The following is a 19,392-nucleotide window of genomic DNA, read 5'->3' as shown; positions in this document are numbered from 1 at the left end:
CCTGGTTTACCAAAAAGTCTGCATGGAGATCCCAATAATGGCAATAATGGTTTAATTAAGATTAATTAAGATAACAAAACTTTCACTTCTGAATAGCTCTGACCAGCCAGGCTGGTTTTGTTAGTGAATACACAATAAGTAGATTTGATTGTCCATGGATAGGATGAAGAAACAAATTCTGTTTGGGTCAATATATTATAGTTAGAATTAATCTCAATTACTAGAAAAAAAAATTGTAGTTCTATACTACTATTATCTTAATCATTTTCATTTTCATTCTTATTTTCATCGTCATTATTATTATTTTCATTACTACTCATTATCATCATTATTATCAAAAGAAGTATTCCAGTATAAAGTAAGATGTATAGCTGGAAAACCAATAAAAACTTCCTTTTTTTTCTTTCCCCCTTTCACTGAGAATGCATTCTTTGGGGGAAAAAAAAAGAATAAAAAAAGTGTTGAAAGAGAACAGAAGTCTAAAATTTTTCGTTGTCCCTAAAATCCTTACTTCAAGATCTTACAATCTACAGCAGTGAGATGCTGCTCTGTCATCCCAGTAAGGTTTTCTGTGCATGCACAGTAATATGAGCTGTGGAATTACTATTTCTCAGTGACAAAATCTCAGCAGACCATTTATTTTCATAAAAATAAATTTCACTGACAAAATGTAGACACATGAATTCATTCTCAAATTGCACTGGAATAGAAAATAATGGAGATTACAATTTTCTTTCACGGGTTGTAATACTTCACCTTCATGATTCATTTTTCTGTTCCAGAGGGAGACAAAAGTCAACTATAGGTTTTTCTCAGAGACTCACCTCATCATGGAACAACTGGATGTGATGTATGTATGAAAATACATTTTCACAACTGGAAATCCATGGAGCAGCTCTGTTAGCTCCCTGAATGTTACAGCCCAGTGTCAGCTTCTAGCTTAGGTCAGACTTTGTGGGCTGAGCACTCTGAAATACTCCTAAATATGAAGCACCAGAAATCCAAATCAGTATTTACTTTGGGAGCAATCAACATAAGACATAACAAAAACCTCCAACATTTTCAGGTTCACTTAGTTGCTTTACGGTTACTGGAATGCACTGGAAAAAAATTAAATATTTTGGCACTTTACAATCTGTTTCCTGTTGGATCTCTTTCATCTAAATGTGGCACATCTGTGCTATTGATAAATGACAGCCTTTGTGAGCATTGTTACAAGTTCTGTTTAATGAGTTAATAATTGTCTATTTCCAAGTGCAAAGGTTTAATACATTTTTTAACATGCTACAATGATTGTATTAATGCCTGTGAAACCCTTTGATAGAGTGACAAGGCTCATTTTGCCTTCCTGCTCACATATTTTTATCAGTTAGCAATTAACCTTTACTAACTCTTTAGTGAAACCAAACACTTGTGAGAGTACACTTGAAGTCAAAAAGTTTTTCCAGAACTTCTTTCTGTTTCATAAAATTTTTCAATTAAACTCTTTTTTTATGCAGCCTTTGGGTCACACAGGACAGCAATGCTGTGAATAATAATAAAAGATGTGCTAGGAAGAAAATATTGAATGCAAATAGAACAACTGCCAATTGCTGATTAAGTAAGAGTTCTAAGTGAGATTAGGACTGAGACTGATTTCTGTGGTGGGTTGACCTTTACCGGCCCCCAAGTGCTCTATCACTGGCACAGGAAGGACAGGTGAGGAAAATAGAAAAAAAATTAAGGTGGACCCAGAGAAATTACTTATCTGCTTTACAGGCAAAACAGACTTGACTTGATGTTGGATTTTAAATTATTACATTTCCTGCAAATTAATTGTAACAGAGTAGGATAGTCAGAAACAACAACAACAACAAAAAAAAATTTAAAACCCAACCAAAAAAAACCCCACAAACATCAACAGCAACAACAACAGCAACAACAAAACACCCCCAAAAGAACAATTTAAAAGACCCCCACACACCCGCACCAAAAAACCACTCCACATTCAAACATCTCTACCCCTCTATTCCTAAAAAGCTGAAAACTCTCCTTATGAAAACCCAGGAGATGGCTTCACATGCACTTCTTGTGCCTGTGTGCATATTCATCTCCTTCAGTTTATGACCACTTTAAAGGATTAAATTTTCACTGGGATTTCACAATTGCACATTACAAATGTATCAGAAGGGTTTAATTTTCACCAACTGGCATTGTAAAAGCCTTCTCTTAACATAGGTATTTGTTAGTTTGTTACTGATATTTGTAGGCTTGTGTATTTCTTTTTTTTTTTAAGTGTTTTGACTAGCTGCATAAACCAAAAAGTATTTAATTGAACAAATCCTATTGCAAAAGGAAGCACTGAGAACATTTTTGCTGTTCTGTTTCAAAGCCACATTGAGGATGGTAACACCCTGGCACGCCGCCTACATCTCAGGAATTCATGGCTTTTAAAAACAGGTATTTGCAGTGCTGGAGTCAGAGTGGGAGGATGAACACTTATGACACAGAACTGTGATTATCTGAAAAGTTTCTGCATTATTTTTCAGGTAAACTAAACCTATCTTTCATCCAGTGGAAGCACAGATGAAAAGCATCAGGTTGCTGCACCCCTTCTCAAGGTTTAGCTCCATCCTAAGGAGCACAAGTGTTCCTGAATGATGCCCTTTCCAAGTGAACATCCTGTTGGGCTAGGGACATACTGTGCCTGCTGAACAGATTGTTTAGTTTTACCACCACCAACTAGATTCTTTAAAAAAAAAAAACCTGGAGGAGTTAAGAGCAATTTCTCTTGTGAATTCAGTTCATGATGAGGTGAAGAAGCCATGACGACCTCAGTTGCTTTAATTAAACGTACACCTTGAAATAAATATTCTCCATCTGTTTGACTTGCTTATCAGGGCAGAAAAACCAGAATGGATTTCACAAAGAAATTAGGTGGCATTTTCTGAAATTTGTGCACCCTCTCTATGCAGCCAGTAAAAGGTAAACTGGCATTGTCATGAGTCACAGCTGCAAGGAGTATGGAATTATCCACCGGAGCAGGGAGGGAGTAATTTCCCACAATTTATTCAACTTGGTCTTAAAAATACTGCACATTTTGTTTTCATAGGCATGATACGTGCTTGCTACAAACTCAGCAGGCCTCTCTCTTCTCAGAATGAAGCTTCTGCAATCAGAGATGGATCTTCTGAGCCTTATCTGGACCTACAGTGATGAGGCTCCACTCACACAAACAAAAAGTAGCACAACAGAGAGCAGCTGCAGGCTGGCAGCTACTGATTATCTGGTTTATCAAGCTGGCTACTTGATTATCTGATTTTTGAGTCTAATTATTATATGATAATATGATATAATAGATTAAATTATTTTTGGAGGTGATATTTTGAAGGTGATATGCTCAATCAAAGGGTGTTTTTTAAGCTTTTTCTGTCAGCTTAGCTGGTTTTGGTAAGGGGAAAACTGGAGGTGTGCAAACAAGGACATTGAGGAGACCATGATTGAAATTGGTGTTTAACCAAGAATTTCTCTGCTCTTTCCCAAGGTCTTGCCTACCATCCCTACTATGCCTGAAGTGAGAAAACAAAATGTTCTTTACAGCTGCATTAAAGATGGAGATAGGAAGACATGTCTCAATACAGAATGTTCATTTAGGAAATCAAGATATGAGATTGTGAATCAACTGGCTTTTTTTTGGGGTTTTTGTTTGTTTGGGTTTTTTTTTTTTTTTTTTAGGTAAATTCTACTGTTATCTGATTTATCTTATTGGGCCTGCTTCTGAACATTTTGAGAAGTGCCCAAATGAATTATTCTTCTGAACTTAAACTAGAAGTTGTGGTGGCTTCTTTGTGGTTTTTGCTCAGTGCCATGTACAGGTTATGCTGACATAGAGAACTCCTTCATGTGAGTTACTGGAGGATTACATTTTCCCTGTTCCACAGTTCCCCTTAACTTCAACCCAGGAACTCCCTGTAACCCAGCAAAATCCCACAGATATTATTTAATTGCAAGTAAGATGAAAAACAGCTTTTTGGCAGAAGAGGATGTGTGCAGTGCTATGCATCGTTAAACACAATGGGAAGTCAGGTGAGAACAGCACAGAAAGAAGCACGCTATAATTTATCTCATTTTCACTGGGTTTCTTGAATAATTCTGAAGCACTGCAACATGAGTGTCCTGAGGGACCAAACAGGGAAGGAGCTTTAACTGTTCCTGTTCTTTCTTCAACTTTGTGCTCTTCAAGACAGTAGGAAATTTAAGTCCAGGAGTGAAATTTTTAAGTACCTATCCTAAGGTGCAGAAAAATGTCAAGTAGGGTTTACAAAGGCCTGACTGGATAACTGATAACGAGGATGGCTAATTGTTAATGAGATGTAGCTTCCAGTGATTTTCATTGCAGTTAAGTGTCCAAGCACTGAAAATCCAATTAGACCACAACAAGGATTTTGAACGAGGCACTGATGGTTTGCAGTCCTCAGGTAAGAGAGTCTAAAATGCATAAAGGAAAAACAGTGTGCATGCATGGGCCTGTTAATGGTGGGAGTGAAAAACTGCACTCTTAAATGTATTGAGTGCTCAGGGCCACATCACCAAACCATAAATGCCTAGCTGTGATGTAACTCTTCACAGGAAAACCACAGCTACGTTTATTTTCCTGGAGCCAAGATATTTTCAGTAGGAGAAATTTATCAACTGTGCTGTTTTTTATTTTTGTTAAAATGTACCTATCCAGTAGCTGGTATGTGCTGAAGAATTATGAGGCATCTGCTTGGATTTGTTTTTTCTTTTTTCCTCAATCAGTAATTAATAATACCTCGAGCACTGGTATTACCATGCAATAATACCATCAGCTTAAAGCTTCTTAGCTCCCAGATGTCCTTGAGTGGGGGATGCTAAGTCCTCTTTGTTCTTCTAATACAGAAACACAGAATGGTTGGGGCTGGAAGGGATCTCTGGAGCTCATCCAGTCCAGCCCCCTGCCCAGGCTGGGTCACCAGGTGACACAGGAACACATCTAGTTGGATTTGGGAGACTCCACAACCTTCCTGGGAAGCCATTCCAGTGCTCTGCCCCTCCAAGGAAAGAACTTCTCCTTCCTGTTGTGGTTTAGTTTACTGCTCCTTGTCACTGGGCACCTCAGTGGGGCACCTTGTCACTGGGCACCATCCCCTCAGGAACTGCCTTGGAGACATTTATACACACTAATTAATTCCTTCATAGCCTTGTCTTCTCCACACCTTTATTTGCCACACCCTTCAAGCTTACCAATTCCAGGATGCCCCTGACTACGGGATGCATCTGCTGCCCGTGCCACTGACGAGAATGAACCTCCTTTCTTTTGATCTGGCTTGAAAGCACACTGATGTGAGAAACGTCAATCACCTGCTTTTAAAATTTTAAAAGTTTAATAGTAATAAAATGGTTATAAAAATAGCAATACAATTAGAGTAATAATGATTTGGACTATTTGAATTAGGACAATATGAGACAATAGAGACAAAGAGTTACGGACATCCGGGTACCTTTTCTGAGCAGCATAAGTGCAAAAAAGGACACACAGTAACAGAGGATTAACCCTTAAAAGCAACAGCCTGTTGCATATTCATACACCTCATTCATGATGCATAAATTCCATTCAAACACAGGATTCTGTCTGGTCTGTGTCAATTTTTTCCTCTTAATCCTGATGGCATCATTCTGGCTGAGCAAGGTGGGAAGAAGTTTGTTTCTTCCGATAATGGAGCAATAAATTCTCTTTCACTGAAAGATTGAGGTGTCCTGTGGCTGCTATCTCAATGCGAGTCCTTTCTTTAGAAAAAAAGTATCCTACATGGCATAGTTTCTATTTTAACATTTTGTTATAACCTAAAATTGTATTTACCACACTACTTAAAGAGAATTAATACAGCATTATTTTCTAACACAACGCATTTAATATTCATCTTAACATTTGCGAAAAGCCAATCACAAGATACGCATTTTTCACACTGAGAATCCACCCCAAAGAACACTCGCCTTGAAGCAAAATCTCCACATCCCACACCCCACAACGCTTGTGCCGAGCATCCCAGAGCCCCACAGGCCGCCTGGGGCACACTGTAAGGCCGATAAAACCCTGCTTCCTTCCAGCATGAGGTGTGGGAATCCACAAAATCAGAGGGGTTTGGGAAAGCTGCAAAAGGCAGGCCCCAGAGACAGCAGATATACGATTAGAGCTAAGCAGCAGCCATAAGATAGGTCAGCAGAAAAAGGATTTAAAAAGTAGAAAAGCGAGGACAAATAGAACAATGGTCTGTGTATTAACACTTGTCTAGAATAACTCTGTAAGCTACAGAAAAGTTTATCTAGCAAGATATTAGGAAGTTTGAAGCTTAATAATGAAGCTCTGTGCATTGTATTTCAAGGCTTACAAGCAGGTATTGTATTTGAAATAAGCAGGCATTGTTTTAACCAAAGGTATGCGTGCTTATAGTGGTTGGATAGAACTACTGTCAATGTGTGATTGGTCAAAAAACTTATAAAGTAAGCTGTAACATTAAGTTCTTTGTCTGCTGCCTGGGATGTGAGCTGGTGGCATCTTCCCATTGTCATAACCATGGAATGAGACTGGTGCTGGAAAATCAAACAGCTCAAGGCACGTTCCACAGCAGTCCCGTCCTATTCATGATTTGTACAGAGATCCCCAGCCGGCAATAAGAGGCACTTCTGTGAGAGCCTAAATGAGGGATGCAGGACTCCATGGGGCTCTCCAAAATGCAGTTTGTTCCATCCAAGAGGTTACAGCAGTCCAGGGTCGTGGGTGACAGAGCTGTGCCCACAGCTGTCAGCTCCAGCTGCAGGCAGGCCTGGAGACCCTTTGGTTTTGGTCAAATGCATTGTAGACTTTTCTTTGCTGAGCATCTTCATACAGTAGAACCAATCTATACCTTAACTATTATCTATAGCCTATCATAACTACTATTAATTGCCATATTCATGTTACTGTTCTCCAATCACTAAAAATTAGTACATTACAGTTTAAGCTAGAAGTTGTTATTCAGTTTTCTTGCAGTGGAAACCTGCAAGAAAAGAGACCTTTTTTCTTCTTGCAACTTTGCTGGCTGGTTTGCCCGTGCTATCTTTCTGCTTGGTAAAAACATCTTCTTGTCTGAGGTGGGTTTATCCTTTGCTCTAAGCCATAAGAACCCCTTCTAACTAACACACGCTTTGCCTCCTTGGTTATGCAGTAAGACTGGCTCAGCAATTCTTTTCTTCCATATCAAAACTGGCTTCCATCTCTATTCCTTCATCAGACTCTACATTTAAAAATCTTTCTGCTAGGCATACATATCTGTGAGACTTTCTTGTCAAACTTTCATCCTTCCCAACAGATTTCCACAGGGCAGGAGCCGGGAAGGAGGAGCCGCGGCCGGCCCGGCCCCGGACGGACGCTCTGTCCCGCCCCGCCACCGCGCTCCTCCCTTCCGCCGGGACATGGCGCAGGAGCTGCGGGGCATGGACGGCGACGTGGAGGACGGCGAGCTCTCGGGCTCCGACGCGGACATGCCCGGCGCCGGCTCCCCCGAACAGGTGAGTGTGGGCAGCGGCCGGAGCGCCGGGCCGGGGAGCGCCGGGCTGGGGGCGCTGCGGGGCGGGAAGGCCGCGCCTCAGGGGGTTTTGCCGGCTGTGGGGCGCTCGTTCCCGGGCTGGTGGCTTCTCCCGGGACTTAGTGGCCTCTCCCGGGGCTGCTGGCTTGGCTATCACTGCGTTGGTGGCTGTCCCTGCATTGGTGGCTGTCGCTGCGCTGGTGGCGGTCCCTGCGTTGCTGGCTGTCCCTCCCCGGTACCGCCGGGGCCTCCCCCCGGAGCCGCGTGGTGCGCGGGAACAATGGGGACAGCGGCGACCGTGAGGGAGAGCGGCCGGGTGACCGCGCAGGAGAGCCCCGAGCGCTGCCGGCTGCCAGCACCAGCACCCCGCGGCTCTCCGTGTCTGGGTAGAGATGCCAGCGCTGTCCCCGTGTCTCTCTGTCTCCTTATGTCCACTCCCTCCGAAGTCCCCAGCCCAGCAAGGAGCTGGAGCTGCTGCAGCCAGGCCAGAGGAGGCTCCAGCACGGGCAGAGGGATGGAGCAGCTCTGCCGGCAGCAAAGGCTGGCACAGCTGCCATTGCTCACCTGGGCAGGAGAAGCTTTGGCCTGAGCTCAGGGTGGCCTGGCAGGGCCTGAAGGGGCTGCAGCAAAGATGGACACAGACAATTGCCAAGGGCTGCAGGGACAGCAGCCAGGCAATGGCTGCCAGTGCCAGAGGGCAGGGCTGGCTGGGATCTTGGCAATGAGGAATTGTTCCCTGTGAGGGTGGGCAGGCCCTGGCACAGGGTGCCCAGAGCAGCTGGGGCTGCCCCTGCATCCCTGGCACTGCCCAAGGCCAGGCTGCACACTGGGACACTGGGAGGTGTCCCTGCCATGGCAGAGGTGGCACTGGATGGGCTTTGAGGTGCCTCCCAATCCAAACCAGTCTGGGATTCTCAGAGGATATGAGGAACTTATTCTGTGAGGAATTCGTACTGAGAGTTTGAGGTATTCACGGCAGTGCACAGACAGAGAAAGATTTCAAAGATCACTGTGTGACACTGTATGCATAACAAATTTTATTTTCTCTAGTCATTTTGATCTTTGCAATATAGTTCTGAGAAATGAAGCGCAAAAGAAGTTTCTTACAGGAATGTTCAGTCTTTTTTTATTTATGCTGTGTTTGGGGTTTTTGCATTACACTTGAAGTTAAAAGTTTGTATTTCATAACATGGTAAGTTGAATACTTCCCTTTTCTGTTTGGAGAAAGAAGAAACAGCACCGTGTCGATGAAAACAGTAAGACTAAAGAAAGAATTTTCATTTCACCTGAAAATGAAGGAAGAGATCTTCTATTGAAAGATAATGGGACAGCATATAACTTTATGATAAGGAATCAGTCAGGGAATAACTGGAATTAGGAGTAAAAGCATTTCTTCAGTATTTGTATATCAGTGGAATGATTTCTTGGTGGGGGGGGTGTTCTATTTCATTAGACATAGTTAATCCATGGTGTCTTGTTAGTTTAAAGGAGGAAAAATGGGTGGTTCTGTAAAGGTTCTGCTGTCCCCAGGTTGGTCATGTGCTGTCCTGACTGAGCCAGGATCACAGAGCATTCTTAGTCTGAGCACCATCCCAGTATTGTGGGTTTGGTTTTGGGGTTTATTTTTGGTCATTTGGTCTTCTCACTTAAAACTGCAGAGAGGTTATTAACTTCTCTGATGTTAGGCAAAGCTCTGGTAGGTTGCTGGGTTGTTCTGGTATTTTCCTGTTCTTAGAGCCTGCTGTGCATCTTGCCCAGTTTGCGTATATTCACCACTTTTCCAGTTCTGTAATAAATTTTGCTCAGCAAAGTTTGCCCTAAGGGGAAGAGCAGCTCCTGACGTTTTTCAGTGTCAGCCGTGCTCTATTTCATGCTCCTGCACTCAAAATGCAGGAGTTTCAAAGGATGCTCCTGTGCTGTGGCCCAAGAGATGCTCGTGGAGATCTGCATGGCCACAAGGGCCAGAATTATGTATTTTAGCCAATCGACAACTTGATAGCTCTTCTAATTTTCATGAGTAATGGGTTTCAATTGGCTTTTTAATTGCAGAAGCTGCATGCTGGCAGTGATTCCTGCAGGCCCTTCCAGAGCAGCCTCTCATCCTGTGCTCCCAGTGTTCCTTACAGGACCACCAAGAGCCTGGACTCCAGCGAGGAGAGCGGCTCCGACTCCGACGACGACAGCTGCCTGTGGAAGAGGAAGAGGCAGAAGTGCTTCAACTTCTCCCCTGCCAAACCCGAGCCCTTCCAGCTCAGCCAGAGCCACCAAAAAGAGACTGCTGTGCGTGGGAAGAAGGTCAACAACATCTGGGGCGCCGTGCTCCAGGAGCAGAACCAGGATGCGGTGGCGACCGAGCTTGGGATTCTGGGCATGGATGGTTCAATTGACAGGAGCAGGCAGTCTGAGACTTACAACTACCTGCTGGCTAAAAAGCTGATGAAGGAGGCCCAGCAGAAGGAGGCAGAGACTTTGGATAAGGAGCTGGATGAATACATGCACGATGACAAGAAGACGTGTCCAGCAGAGGAGGAGAACGGGCAGGGCTTCCTCAAACGGAAGCGGCCGGTGAAAGACAGACTGGGGGAAAGGCAGGAGATGAGATACAAGGGAAGGTATGAGATCACAGAGGAAGATTCAGAGGAAAAAGTGGCAGATGAAATTGCTTATCGGTGAGTTAAATAATGGTGCATCTTCACTAAATATTGGTGGCTGCTAGAAAGAAGTGGGGGGAAAGGTCCCCTGCTGCTAAATGAGGTGTCACACCAGATTGATGCCTCAGGTTTTGGCTTTTCTATTTTTCAGATTCTGTGCTGCTTTAGTGTGTTCTTCTCAGCTTCACATTGGGGCATGGTGAGCTCTGTGCACAGAGCAGGGAGACAAAACAATTCCTGCTCCAGCTGGGGACCAAGGACAAATGATCCAAATCTCAGGCCCAAGAGCACAAACACCATAGGCTGAAGAGAGAAAAATAAGAAGGATGGGACTGCATGGGCTGGAGCTGGAATTAACTCCAATATGCAAATAGACCAAAACTTATAAAAGTGAGAGACCCCATGACTGGTTGTCCATTTTTGTGACCATTTTGGGTTCACCTGGGGTGTAGCCCTGGCTGGGCTCTTGTGCTGCCCAAGGTGTATCCATTGAAGCCTTTTAAAAAATCCCTACTTCATTCTTTAATTCTGTCTAGACTCACTTCTAGGTCAGCCTTCTCAAGGCATAAAGATGACAAAAGGCTTTTCCAAAATCCTGGGATGAAAATGCATCACAGTGGCTGGTGATCTTGCAGAAACATCCAAATAATACTGCCTGTTTCTTCGAATTTTTATATTTTTATTTACAGAGCCACTAGGATAGTTTGTTGTTTGGGAACAGGGCAAGGAAAAATACTGCTTCTCATTATACAGATTTAGTAGTGGCTTTTTTGGGAAATTCCCAGTGCTTGTTTCGAGGTTGACACTAATGCACACATGCTGTGGTTATCACAAAAATCTGGTTTTAACCTTTGAAACTGTAGATTACTGGGCAGTGCAGTGTTTTGGATGGAGTTAAACTGCCACACTCCTCTTTTACTTGTGCAAGGGAAGAAAATTACATTAAATGGGAAACAAGACTTAGATTTACTGACACTTAGCTTGACATTTAAGTAAGACTTGGATAAGGATTGGGTTTATTAGTCATAGTTGTTTTTATGCATGTAGTATTACTTCATTAGTTATTAATGCTGTTAATAGTTCAGGATAGTTTTCTTATTTCTTAATTTGAAAAGTTCAAGCATATTTCTTGCAATAAACTCCTTTTTGTTGTATAGAGCTTCACTGAAATAGGCCAGAAGCCTCTTTTTTCTCATTGTAGTAGCAGTGGCACTGAGCTGTATCAATACAGTACTGGTTGTAGTGTAATTTTTGTTGTTTTGTTTGCTTTTTATTCATTGTCGTAGATCAGTCAATAAGCTGATTTCTTCTTTGTTATGTAGGTTTGACTGAAATGGCACATGATACAGGGGAACTTTTATACTTCCTGCTTTCTCCAGTTGCTGATTTAACAGTAAAAAGTTAATTTTAACTGTTAAATGCACAAGAAGCTTTTATATTTTGATTTCAGAGGTTTATGCAGGTCTTTGCAGTTTCGTATTTGGTTTGATATTTCACACATCAATAGAAGGAAAATAACCACTCAAGGCATTTTCATTGAAACAAGTTTTAAAAATCCATGCTTCAGGGAAAAAACATGCTTCAGAAGCTCAGTATTTTGAAATCTGATTCAGTAAACCATTTAAACACATTTGAACACATAGACTCTTCAGCACAAAATTAATTATTATTCATTGTGGAAGTTCCACAGTCAGTTATACTCAAGGAACTATTCTGACAGTAAATGTGCCTCTTTTTTTTTTTTTTTTTTTCCCCCTCTCTCTGTTCAGACTTTGTGAGCCAAAGAAAGACTTAATTGCTCGAGTAGTGAAAATAATCGGGAAGAGAAAAGCCATCGAGCTGCTGATGGAAACAGCTGAAGTAGAGCAGAATGGTGGACTGTTCATCGTGGTAAGGAAAATGTCATCCTGTGGGTTTGCCAGGGATGGGCAGGGCAGCAGCTCTTTCCTTGTGGAATTTTCACTACTTGTAGAATTTTCACACAAGTTTCTCGTGCTGGGCATGTTCCCCTGGAGTTTCATGCCCTTCCCTTGCCATGAGACTCCCCTAATAAACATAAAAAAATAATTTGTGTAACCCCTAAAAAAATGATCTGTGTAACCTTCCAGCAGGATTTGAGCAAACCATGAGGTGAGTGAACCTGGAAATTACCCAGGCTGTTGTGCTGAGAATGGTGTTGTCTGATTTGCAAGGATAATGCTGTGCCTGTTACTGTGGCTCTCCTTGGAATCTTTCCCTCATCATTGAGGATGAAGGATTCTCAGGTTTGAATAAAACCCAGCATTTTCAACATCCTGGTTTCAGAATAACTCCCAAAAAGAAAACTGTTACCTTTATTAGGGAACCACTGGCTTGTGTATCAGGAGAGCAGGACTGAGCACTGATATCTGTTAAAAATAGTGTTAAAAAACCCCGTACTCCTTGGTTAGGTTGTCCATTTTTGGTCTGTTATTGTTCTTGTTAAATGATGAGCCTCAGTGCAAAAAGCACAGTGGGTAAGAAAAGCTATGGGTAAGGAAAAAGTGGGTGAGAATGAGGAATTGCTTTCACTTGATTACAATTTTTAAGTTCCATCACTTGGAACTAGAGAGGAGGCTAAAAACAAGTAGGGGAGCACAATTTAAAAAAAAAAAACAAAAACAAAATAAACTAAAAAAAAAAAAACAACCCCAAACCAAAAAAAAAACCACCTTCCTCTTTCAAAAAAACAAAAGGCAACAAATCAACAAATTCCAGCTAGCTAGTTGTGTTAGAAGCATTTTGTTGTCTTGAAATCAAAAAGTGTTTAACAGAGGAGATGAAGGGACACAGCTCCTGGTGGCACAGGTTGCTTTGGGAGCAGATCAGGGTACACTCTTTGAAAGAAGGCAGATCACAAAAGGCACCATGAAATGCAGCTGATAAAAAGATGTTCAGATGTGCTGTTTCAAGAGCCTACTTAAAACCTGACCATCCCTCTTCTCGTAATTTTTAGATTATAGAGTACATTATTTATGAGGAAAGTATCACACTTTGCACTGGTATCATCCACTTTTTACTGGAGTAAAAGCAGTGTTTTATACTGCAAATTTTAATTGAATAATAGTATGATAATTAGCACTTGTAATTTACAGGGGTTTCAAAGCTGAGCCCCTTTACATACACTGCTGTTGCTGCACTGAAAACTTCTGGGTCAAACATGTGGTGGGGAGGAATTTTAAAGTGCAGGTTGTGTTTCCTGTGCTTTCAACAGAAATGCAAAATCCTGCAGCATTTTTCAAGTTGTAGCATTTCTGAGCACAGAAAATAATAAAAAAAAAAACCAAAAACTGGGGTGAACATAATTTTGTTAGATTTGTTTTAGACATTTTACTGAGCTTATGTGTTAGGAATGCTTTGAATGTTTAACCTAGTGCATAAACTTGTTGCAGATAGCTGTGAGAGTGGTTAGAATATTATTTGTATTTCATTTCTTCTCTACCAAAATCAGCTTCAGTATGTAGTTTTAACAATTTAACATTATATTCTGAGGGAATTTTTTTGTAACTTCATTATTTTCCTGTCCAGATTTAGCAGGCTGATTGTTGACCTTCATATGACTAATTCAGTCACAATTGAGACATAGCCAAGGTTATTTTCATGTGGTATTTGACACACCAGAACTTTAATTGGCTTTATTCTGCCTCAACATTGAGTGTTGCCTTAGAGGCTATTTTTTTTCCTAACACTTAGCATTAAGCTTGCTGTTCCTAATTTCCTCTCTCCCTATTAAGAATGGCACCAGGAGAAGAACACCTGGGGGTGTTTATTTAAACCTGCTGAAGAACACACCGAGCATCAAAGAAGAAAAAATCAAGGTAAAAATGTCAGGAATTCAAATATACATTCTCATTTGGGTTTTTTCCTCCTACTAGAAATGTCACGACTGAAACTCTCTAACTTCTAACAAATGTAACTGTGTATTCCATTGAAACCAGGCTTTCACATTCAAAAGACAGGCAAACTATAAAAAAATCTACTCAAAAACTATTAAATTGCCATTAACTCTTAAGCAGAGAGAACTCATTTTTGCATGTTGCCAGTCGCAAAAACCTGTTGAGGAAGATGAGGTTGTAGAGTCTGGCAGAGGAAAATGTTAGATTTTCCTGATTTGTAGATTTGTATTCTTTACAGCAAAGCTGTCCACATTGTGTTTCTCCCCTTGGAGCTTTGTGTCATTGTGCATGGATTGAATGCAGGACTCCCAGTAGAATATTTTTGTCCTGTATAGCTCCAGCTGTGGCACCAGGCAGAATTCCTCATTAAACCAGTTGATGGTCTGATCTGAATTGCTCACTGGGCTCATCTGTGGTGCTCTTTAAATCAGTTTTGTAAGCTTGTAAATATCATTTCTCTTAGTTCTTTTAACTTAGTGGAGAAAATACCAATTTTTTTTTTTTTTGGTGGCGTATGCTACTTTATTAAAAAAGTTTTTGTTAGAGTTTTTATTTTGCTTATAGGTCAATACAGGTAATTCTGTAAACCCTTCTAGAGTCTGGTAATGGGAATTGAGAAAAAAGTCAACTTTGTGTCAGCATTGAAATTGTTTGAAGAAAAGAAAAAGAGAAAGGAAAATAAAACTCCAACTTCCTTTCATAGCTTGCAGTGGTCAGAAAAATTTTTAGAAGTTGCAAGGCTGATCACTTTACACTATTAGAAAGTAAATTTTCTGTTCTACCCCTCTTCCTTAAGTGCAGTCTTTTCTCACACTTCTGTTCTCAATAGCAAGTAGCTTAGTTAAATATTGACTAGTATTTGTTGTATTTTCTTTTTTAGTGCTTCACTTGCTTTTTTTTTTTAGGAAATACCAGTAAAATGAATATGCAAAAATGTTTTGCTGTTTACTTGTTTTCTCTCAAGGAAATATTCTATCTGGAAAACCAGAAGGAGTATGAAAACAAGAAAGCTGCCAAGAAGAGGAGGATACAAGTTCTGGGGAAGAAGATGAAGAAGGCCATCAAGGGGCTCAACCTGCAGGAATATGATGATGCATCTCGTGAGACTTTTGCCAGCGACACAAATGAGGCTCTGGCTTCCCTGGAGGACCTGCAGGAAGGGCACCACGAGGCGAAGATGGAACCTGAGGATTCCATTGAAATCGATAACGCCCACGATTTGGAGATCTTTTAGTTATTAATATTCTTGATAGCAGAGTCTCTATAAAAACACGTTAAATGAGCCTTTCTTGTAATCCCGTGGCTTCTTGTTTTCAAAGCATGGGGGGAGTACTTGATGCTGAAGAACAGGAGGTAATTCTTAGCTAAATTTAACAGCATGAAAGAGTTTTAATTGTCCTGTTACTTGTTTGCTGAGTCCTCAGAAACTGTTAAGATTTTTCTAGATAAGAGCCCTGCATCACCTTAGGAAGTGTTTCTAGTCACACGTTAGGTTTAGGAGTTAAGGCTATGTTTTAACCAAATACTTCTCATTTAATTTGCTGAAGTACACAAAGTCATCAGGTGAGCAATGCTCTTTACTACAGATGAACAGAAAAAACAGAATCATTTTAGTCTTGATATAAATGATCATATTCTTAATGTGGCCGTGTATTGACAAAAACAGTATTTATAGGATTAAGACCTGTAAAAACAGATTGGTTTGTGAAACAATTTTAGTGGTCAGTGACCTTTGAATAACAACCTTGTAAATAAGCAGTATTGAGCAATGTATGCTTCAGATTTCTGCAGTATTTTCAATCTTTGTGTTCCAATGGTGACTTGAGCTTCCAATCTGTTCTGTCTAAACATTTTCCATGATTAGACACACACCTAAGTTCCATGGATCTTTTTGTTTGCAGACAAATATAACTGAAAGCCCTCAGAGTAGTGAGATTTCACTTAGCTGTGTTCCCTTCAAAGATCTTTAGACTGTCCACGGAGATACAAACCCTTTTCCTTGCAGTTCTTGTTTCTGTCCTCCTCCTGTGTGCAGTGAGATAATGTGCAGCTTGCAGAACATCTGGAGTTTTTCTGTGCTGACTCTTGCAGGGGATATTTATTTTTTTTATTATTTACTTGATGCAGGAGACTGTTGTGTAGTTTGTTAGTTCGGCCGAAAACAATTTTTATGTTGAGTATTGTTTTTAATATAGCTGAAGAACACGTGCAACACTGATTTCTATGTCTAAAGTATTTTATCACTAATAAGTTGTAGCTTTTTTCGTGAGTAGACACTATTCAACCCAATTTTTGCCCATAAATTTTGTTCACATTTGAGTCCTTGAGTTTCAGAAGGAAAGTGTGTCACTAAAACACATAATCTGTTTATAAGATTGAACAATTCAGTACTGCCAAGAGCTGGCATTTAAAGGATTGCAGCATTTGAAGAAACATTTCTTATACATAACAGCACATTCCATTACCTGCCTTACTAAACCTAGGTTTTGACTTTTCTGCTTTTTATCTGTTTCACATGTCAGAGCTCCTAATTGTTAAAAAGTTAATCAGATGTGCAGCATGCCTTAGCTGGTAGTAGTTGCTCGTGCTGAAATAACAAAAATTCTTATTTTTTCATTCATTTTCCTAACCAGTGATGGTCAGAGTAAACTGGTAACTCCTGTATGGGAAACAGAATTTTGTGCTGTTTAATTGCTTTGGGACTGTACCATTTCATCCTGGTTTTGGGAACTGCTTGGGGATATGTCTTAACTCTTTTCTGGATAGAATCAGCAAATTGTAACGTTGGTTTAAGCAACTTTTTTATCATTATGTAATTTGCACTGTGTATTTTTTTAATGTTAATATTTCTAACGTTGATTTCCCAGGCAAGGGGTACTGAAATGGTGTGTAAAGTGTTGTCTATAACAAAAGGGTGATATGGGCTTTAAGCAATTGGAGAGGGCAGTGAGGGTGGGGAGGGGTCAGGAGAGGGGGCCGAGGGGCTGAGGGGAGACTCACTGGGGAGTCTTTAAAATCCTCAGGAGGGCAAGATGAGGGGCAGGCACTGATCTCTTCATTCTGCTGAGCAGTGACAGGACCTGAAACCTGGAGCTGGGTCGGGGTTTTCAGGTTTAGTTTGGGTATCAGGAAAAGGTTTTTCCCCCAGAGGGTGGTTGGGCACTGGAACAGGTTTCCCAGGGCAGTGGTAACAACACCAAACCTGACAGAGTTCAGGGAGTGTTTGGACACAGGCACAGGGTGGGATTGTTGGGGCCAGGAGCTGGACTGGATGGTCCCTTCCAACTCAGCAGATTCCATGGTTCAGTTACTGTTACCACTACTACATCTGCAGTTTATTTTCATGAGAATGCTATATTTTTGTTAATAAGAGAATGCTATATTTTTGTCACTAAGAGCTACTTTGAAAAACATCAGGTTACAGGACGAATAGAGAGCAGGAGGTGTTGTCCATGTGCCTCCCAAGAAAAAAACAGATACTTTGATAACAACCTTTATTAATCTTCCAGCTTTATGCTTATAAAGATATGTCCAAGAGACACATCCAAGTGGTGTGATCAGATAAAACTGTACTGCAGCCATTTCTCAGGAGGAGAGAGCCTCCAGCCCAGCCATGGTATATTCCTCAGATCCATGGCACTTTTCCATACCTGATTCCCACTCTTTCCCATGACTGTTGGAATCATTCCACGGTTCAGTTTCCTCACAGTGTCCAAGAGACCTTTTCTTACCTCGTGGTTGTTGTCTATTTTCCCTGGCTTTCAGTGGAGCCCTTCCAGAAGCCAAGCCAGTTCAAAGTGATGAGTAGCCAAGTATTCAGGCTTGGTCCACCAGCAACCTTGTGTTTGGTATCAAACAGGCTGCATTAAGCAGCACCAGTTTCTGTGTGGTGCTGCAGTTGAGACAGAATTTATCTCTCAGCTCCTAATTAATCACCTTCAGTTTTCCTGGGCTGGTCCCTGCACAGGGATCTTGTTTTTTTGTCTGGGAGCAGATCTGTGTCAGTTTTGGTAGCTGAAGTTCTGCAGACAAAAAAATGCAAGCAAAACAGGTCGGGGTTTGAGCTCTTCAGGTTTCTCTGATGAGCAGAAGTTGAGGCATTATTTTTTCTGGAAATAAAGACTCTCTACTGCTGGTACAAACATCACCCTCCATCCCATAAACTATACCAGCATAATGAGCCATCTCTGTTATACCCAAAGAAGATGATGAAAAATGAGGGAAATGTGCTTTGGTCTGGGAACACAAAGCTTGTTTATAACCAAAGACCTTTTGCTACCTTGCATCCAAAATTCCAGTGATTTTTGGTACAACTGGAAAAAATAGCTTATTAATGATTCAGTTTAACTGTGGATCTTGAAGGCATCATTTGAAGTATAATTGCAATTTTACAGATTCTCCTTCCCCTTCCAAGTAGGTGATCTCATTAAGGTGTTCTTATGCTCTCTGGGCTTATTAACTGCTGTTCCAAACCAAAATTCTCAACCAAGCATGAAATGACACAGTTCAAGGTATAAAGGTGATGGGAAAAGGAGATGATTGTATTAATCATGACATTTTAAATTTGTTGTATTTTTTCAGAGAAAAGGTGAAGTCATAGACTGAGTAATAAAGACAATTCTTGAGGGTTTTTTTTTAATTCTGAGTTTTTATGAGTCATAAAACTTTAGTATGACAATGCTCACTATTTATCCCCTTAACTCAGACCATCCTATCAAAACAACAATTTTGTATCATTAAATGCATACAGAAAAAAAATACTATCTTGAAAACTTTTCCCCAAATAGAACGCTTTATTAATTGAAAACTTACTAGTGACTCAATATATATCAGCATTGTTGTTTAAGACATAATCCCTTTGAAAGGTATTCTCATTTTTCTGTGGAAGTTTCACTTTTTTAGTTTTCAGTCTGGATTTTTCATTTGTTCCATCGCTGATTAATGGTGTTTGGGTTTTGGTTTTCTCCCCCAATGGACAGTACAGCTATTTACAGTCATTATTTTACATTGGATGTTTAGTTACCACTGACGAGTTTTGTACTGATACCATTTCAGCCACTAAAATATCTTTATTCAATGAACAGAACTGGGGGAAATAGATCCTGGAAGACCATTCTGTCTTGGAGCACCAGGAGAGACCTTACCACAAGGATGAAAGAAATACCTCCAAAAAAAAAAAAAAGCTTTGAGAAATTTTAATTGATATCCTCACACATTCCCATTTCCAGATGTTGGGCAACTGTGATTGCTTTTCCATTTGGA

At 40.8% G+C, this 19,392-nt stretch overlaps 1 protein-coding gene across 1 annotated transcript; it reads left to right on the top strand.

Annotated features, from left to right (window-relative positions):
* Positions 1-7,441: 7,441 nt before the first annotated feature.
* PHAX (phosphorylated adaptor for RNA export) lies at positions 7,442-18,769 on the top strand. Its single transcript, XM_066569291.1, has 5 exons — positions 7,442-7,548; positions 9,615-10,234; positions 11,986-12,106; positions 13,969-14,052; positions 15,095-18,769. The coding sequence occupies exons 1-5, from the start codon at positions 7,453-7,455 to the stop codon at positions 15,362-15,364; spliced, it is 1,191 nt and encodes a 396-aa protein (XP_066425388.1). The 5' UTR covers positions 7,442-7,452; the 3' UTR covers positions 15,365-18,769.
* The last annotated feature ends 623 nt before the right edge of the window (positions 18,770-19,392 follow it).

Source organism: Molothrus aeneus, chromosome Z (genome assembly GCF_037042795.1).
Source record: "Molothrus aeneus isolate 106 chromosome Z, BPBGC_Maene_1.0, whole genome shotgun sequence".
Lineage (NCBI taxonomy): Eukaryota > Metazoa > Chordata > Aves > Passeriformes > Icteridae > Molothrus > Molothrus aeneus.
This window is presented reverse-complemented; position numbering and strand designations above follow the sequence as displayed.

Coding starts and splice junctions, on each gene's coding strand:
- PHAX (XM_066569291.1), top strand. CDS start 7,453: ATGGCGCAGGAGCTGCGGGGCATGGACGGCGACGTGGAGGACGGCGAG. Junction 7,549..9,614: donor GCGCCGGCTCCCCCGAACAG/GTGAGTGTGGGC, acceptor TTTTAATTGCAG/AAGCTGCATGCTGGCAGTGA. Junction 14,053..15,094: donor TCAAAGAAGAAAAAATCAAG/GTAAAAATGTCA, acceptor TTTTCTCTCAAG/GAAATATTCTATCTGGAAAA.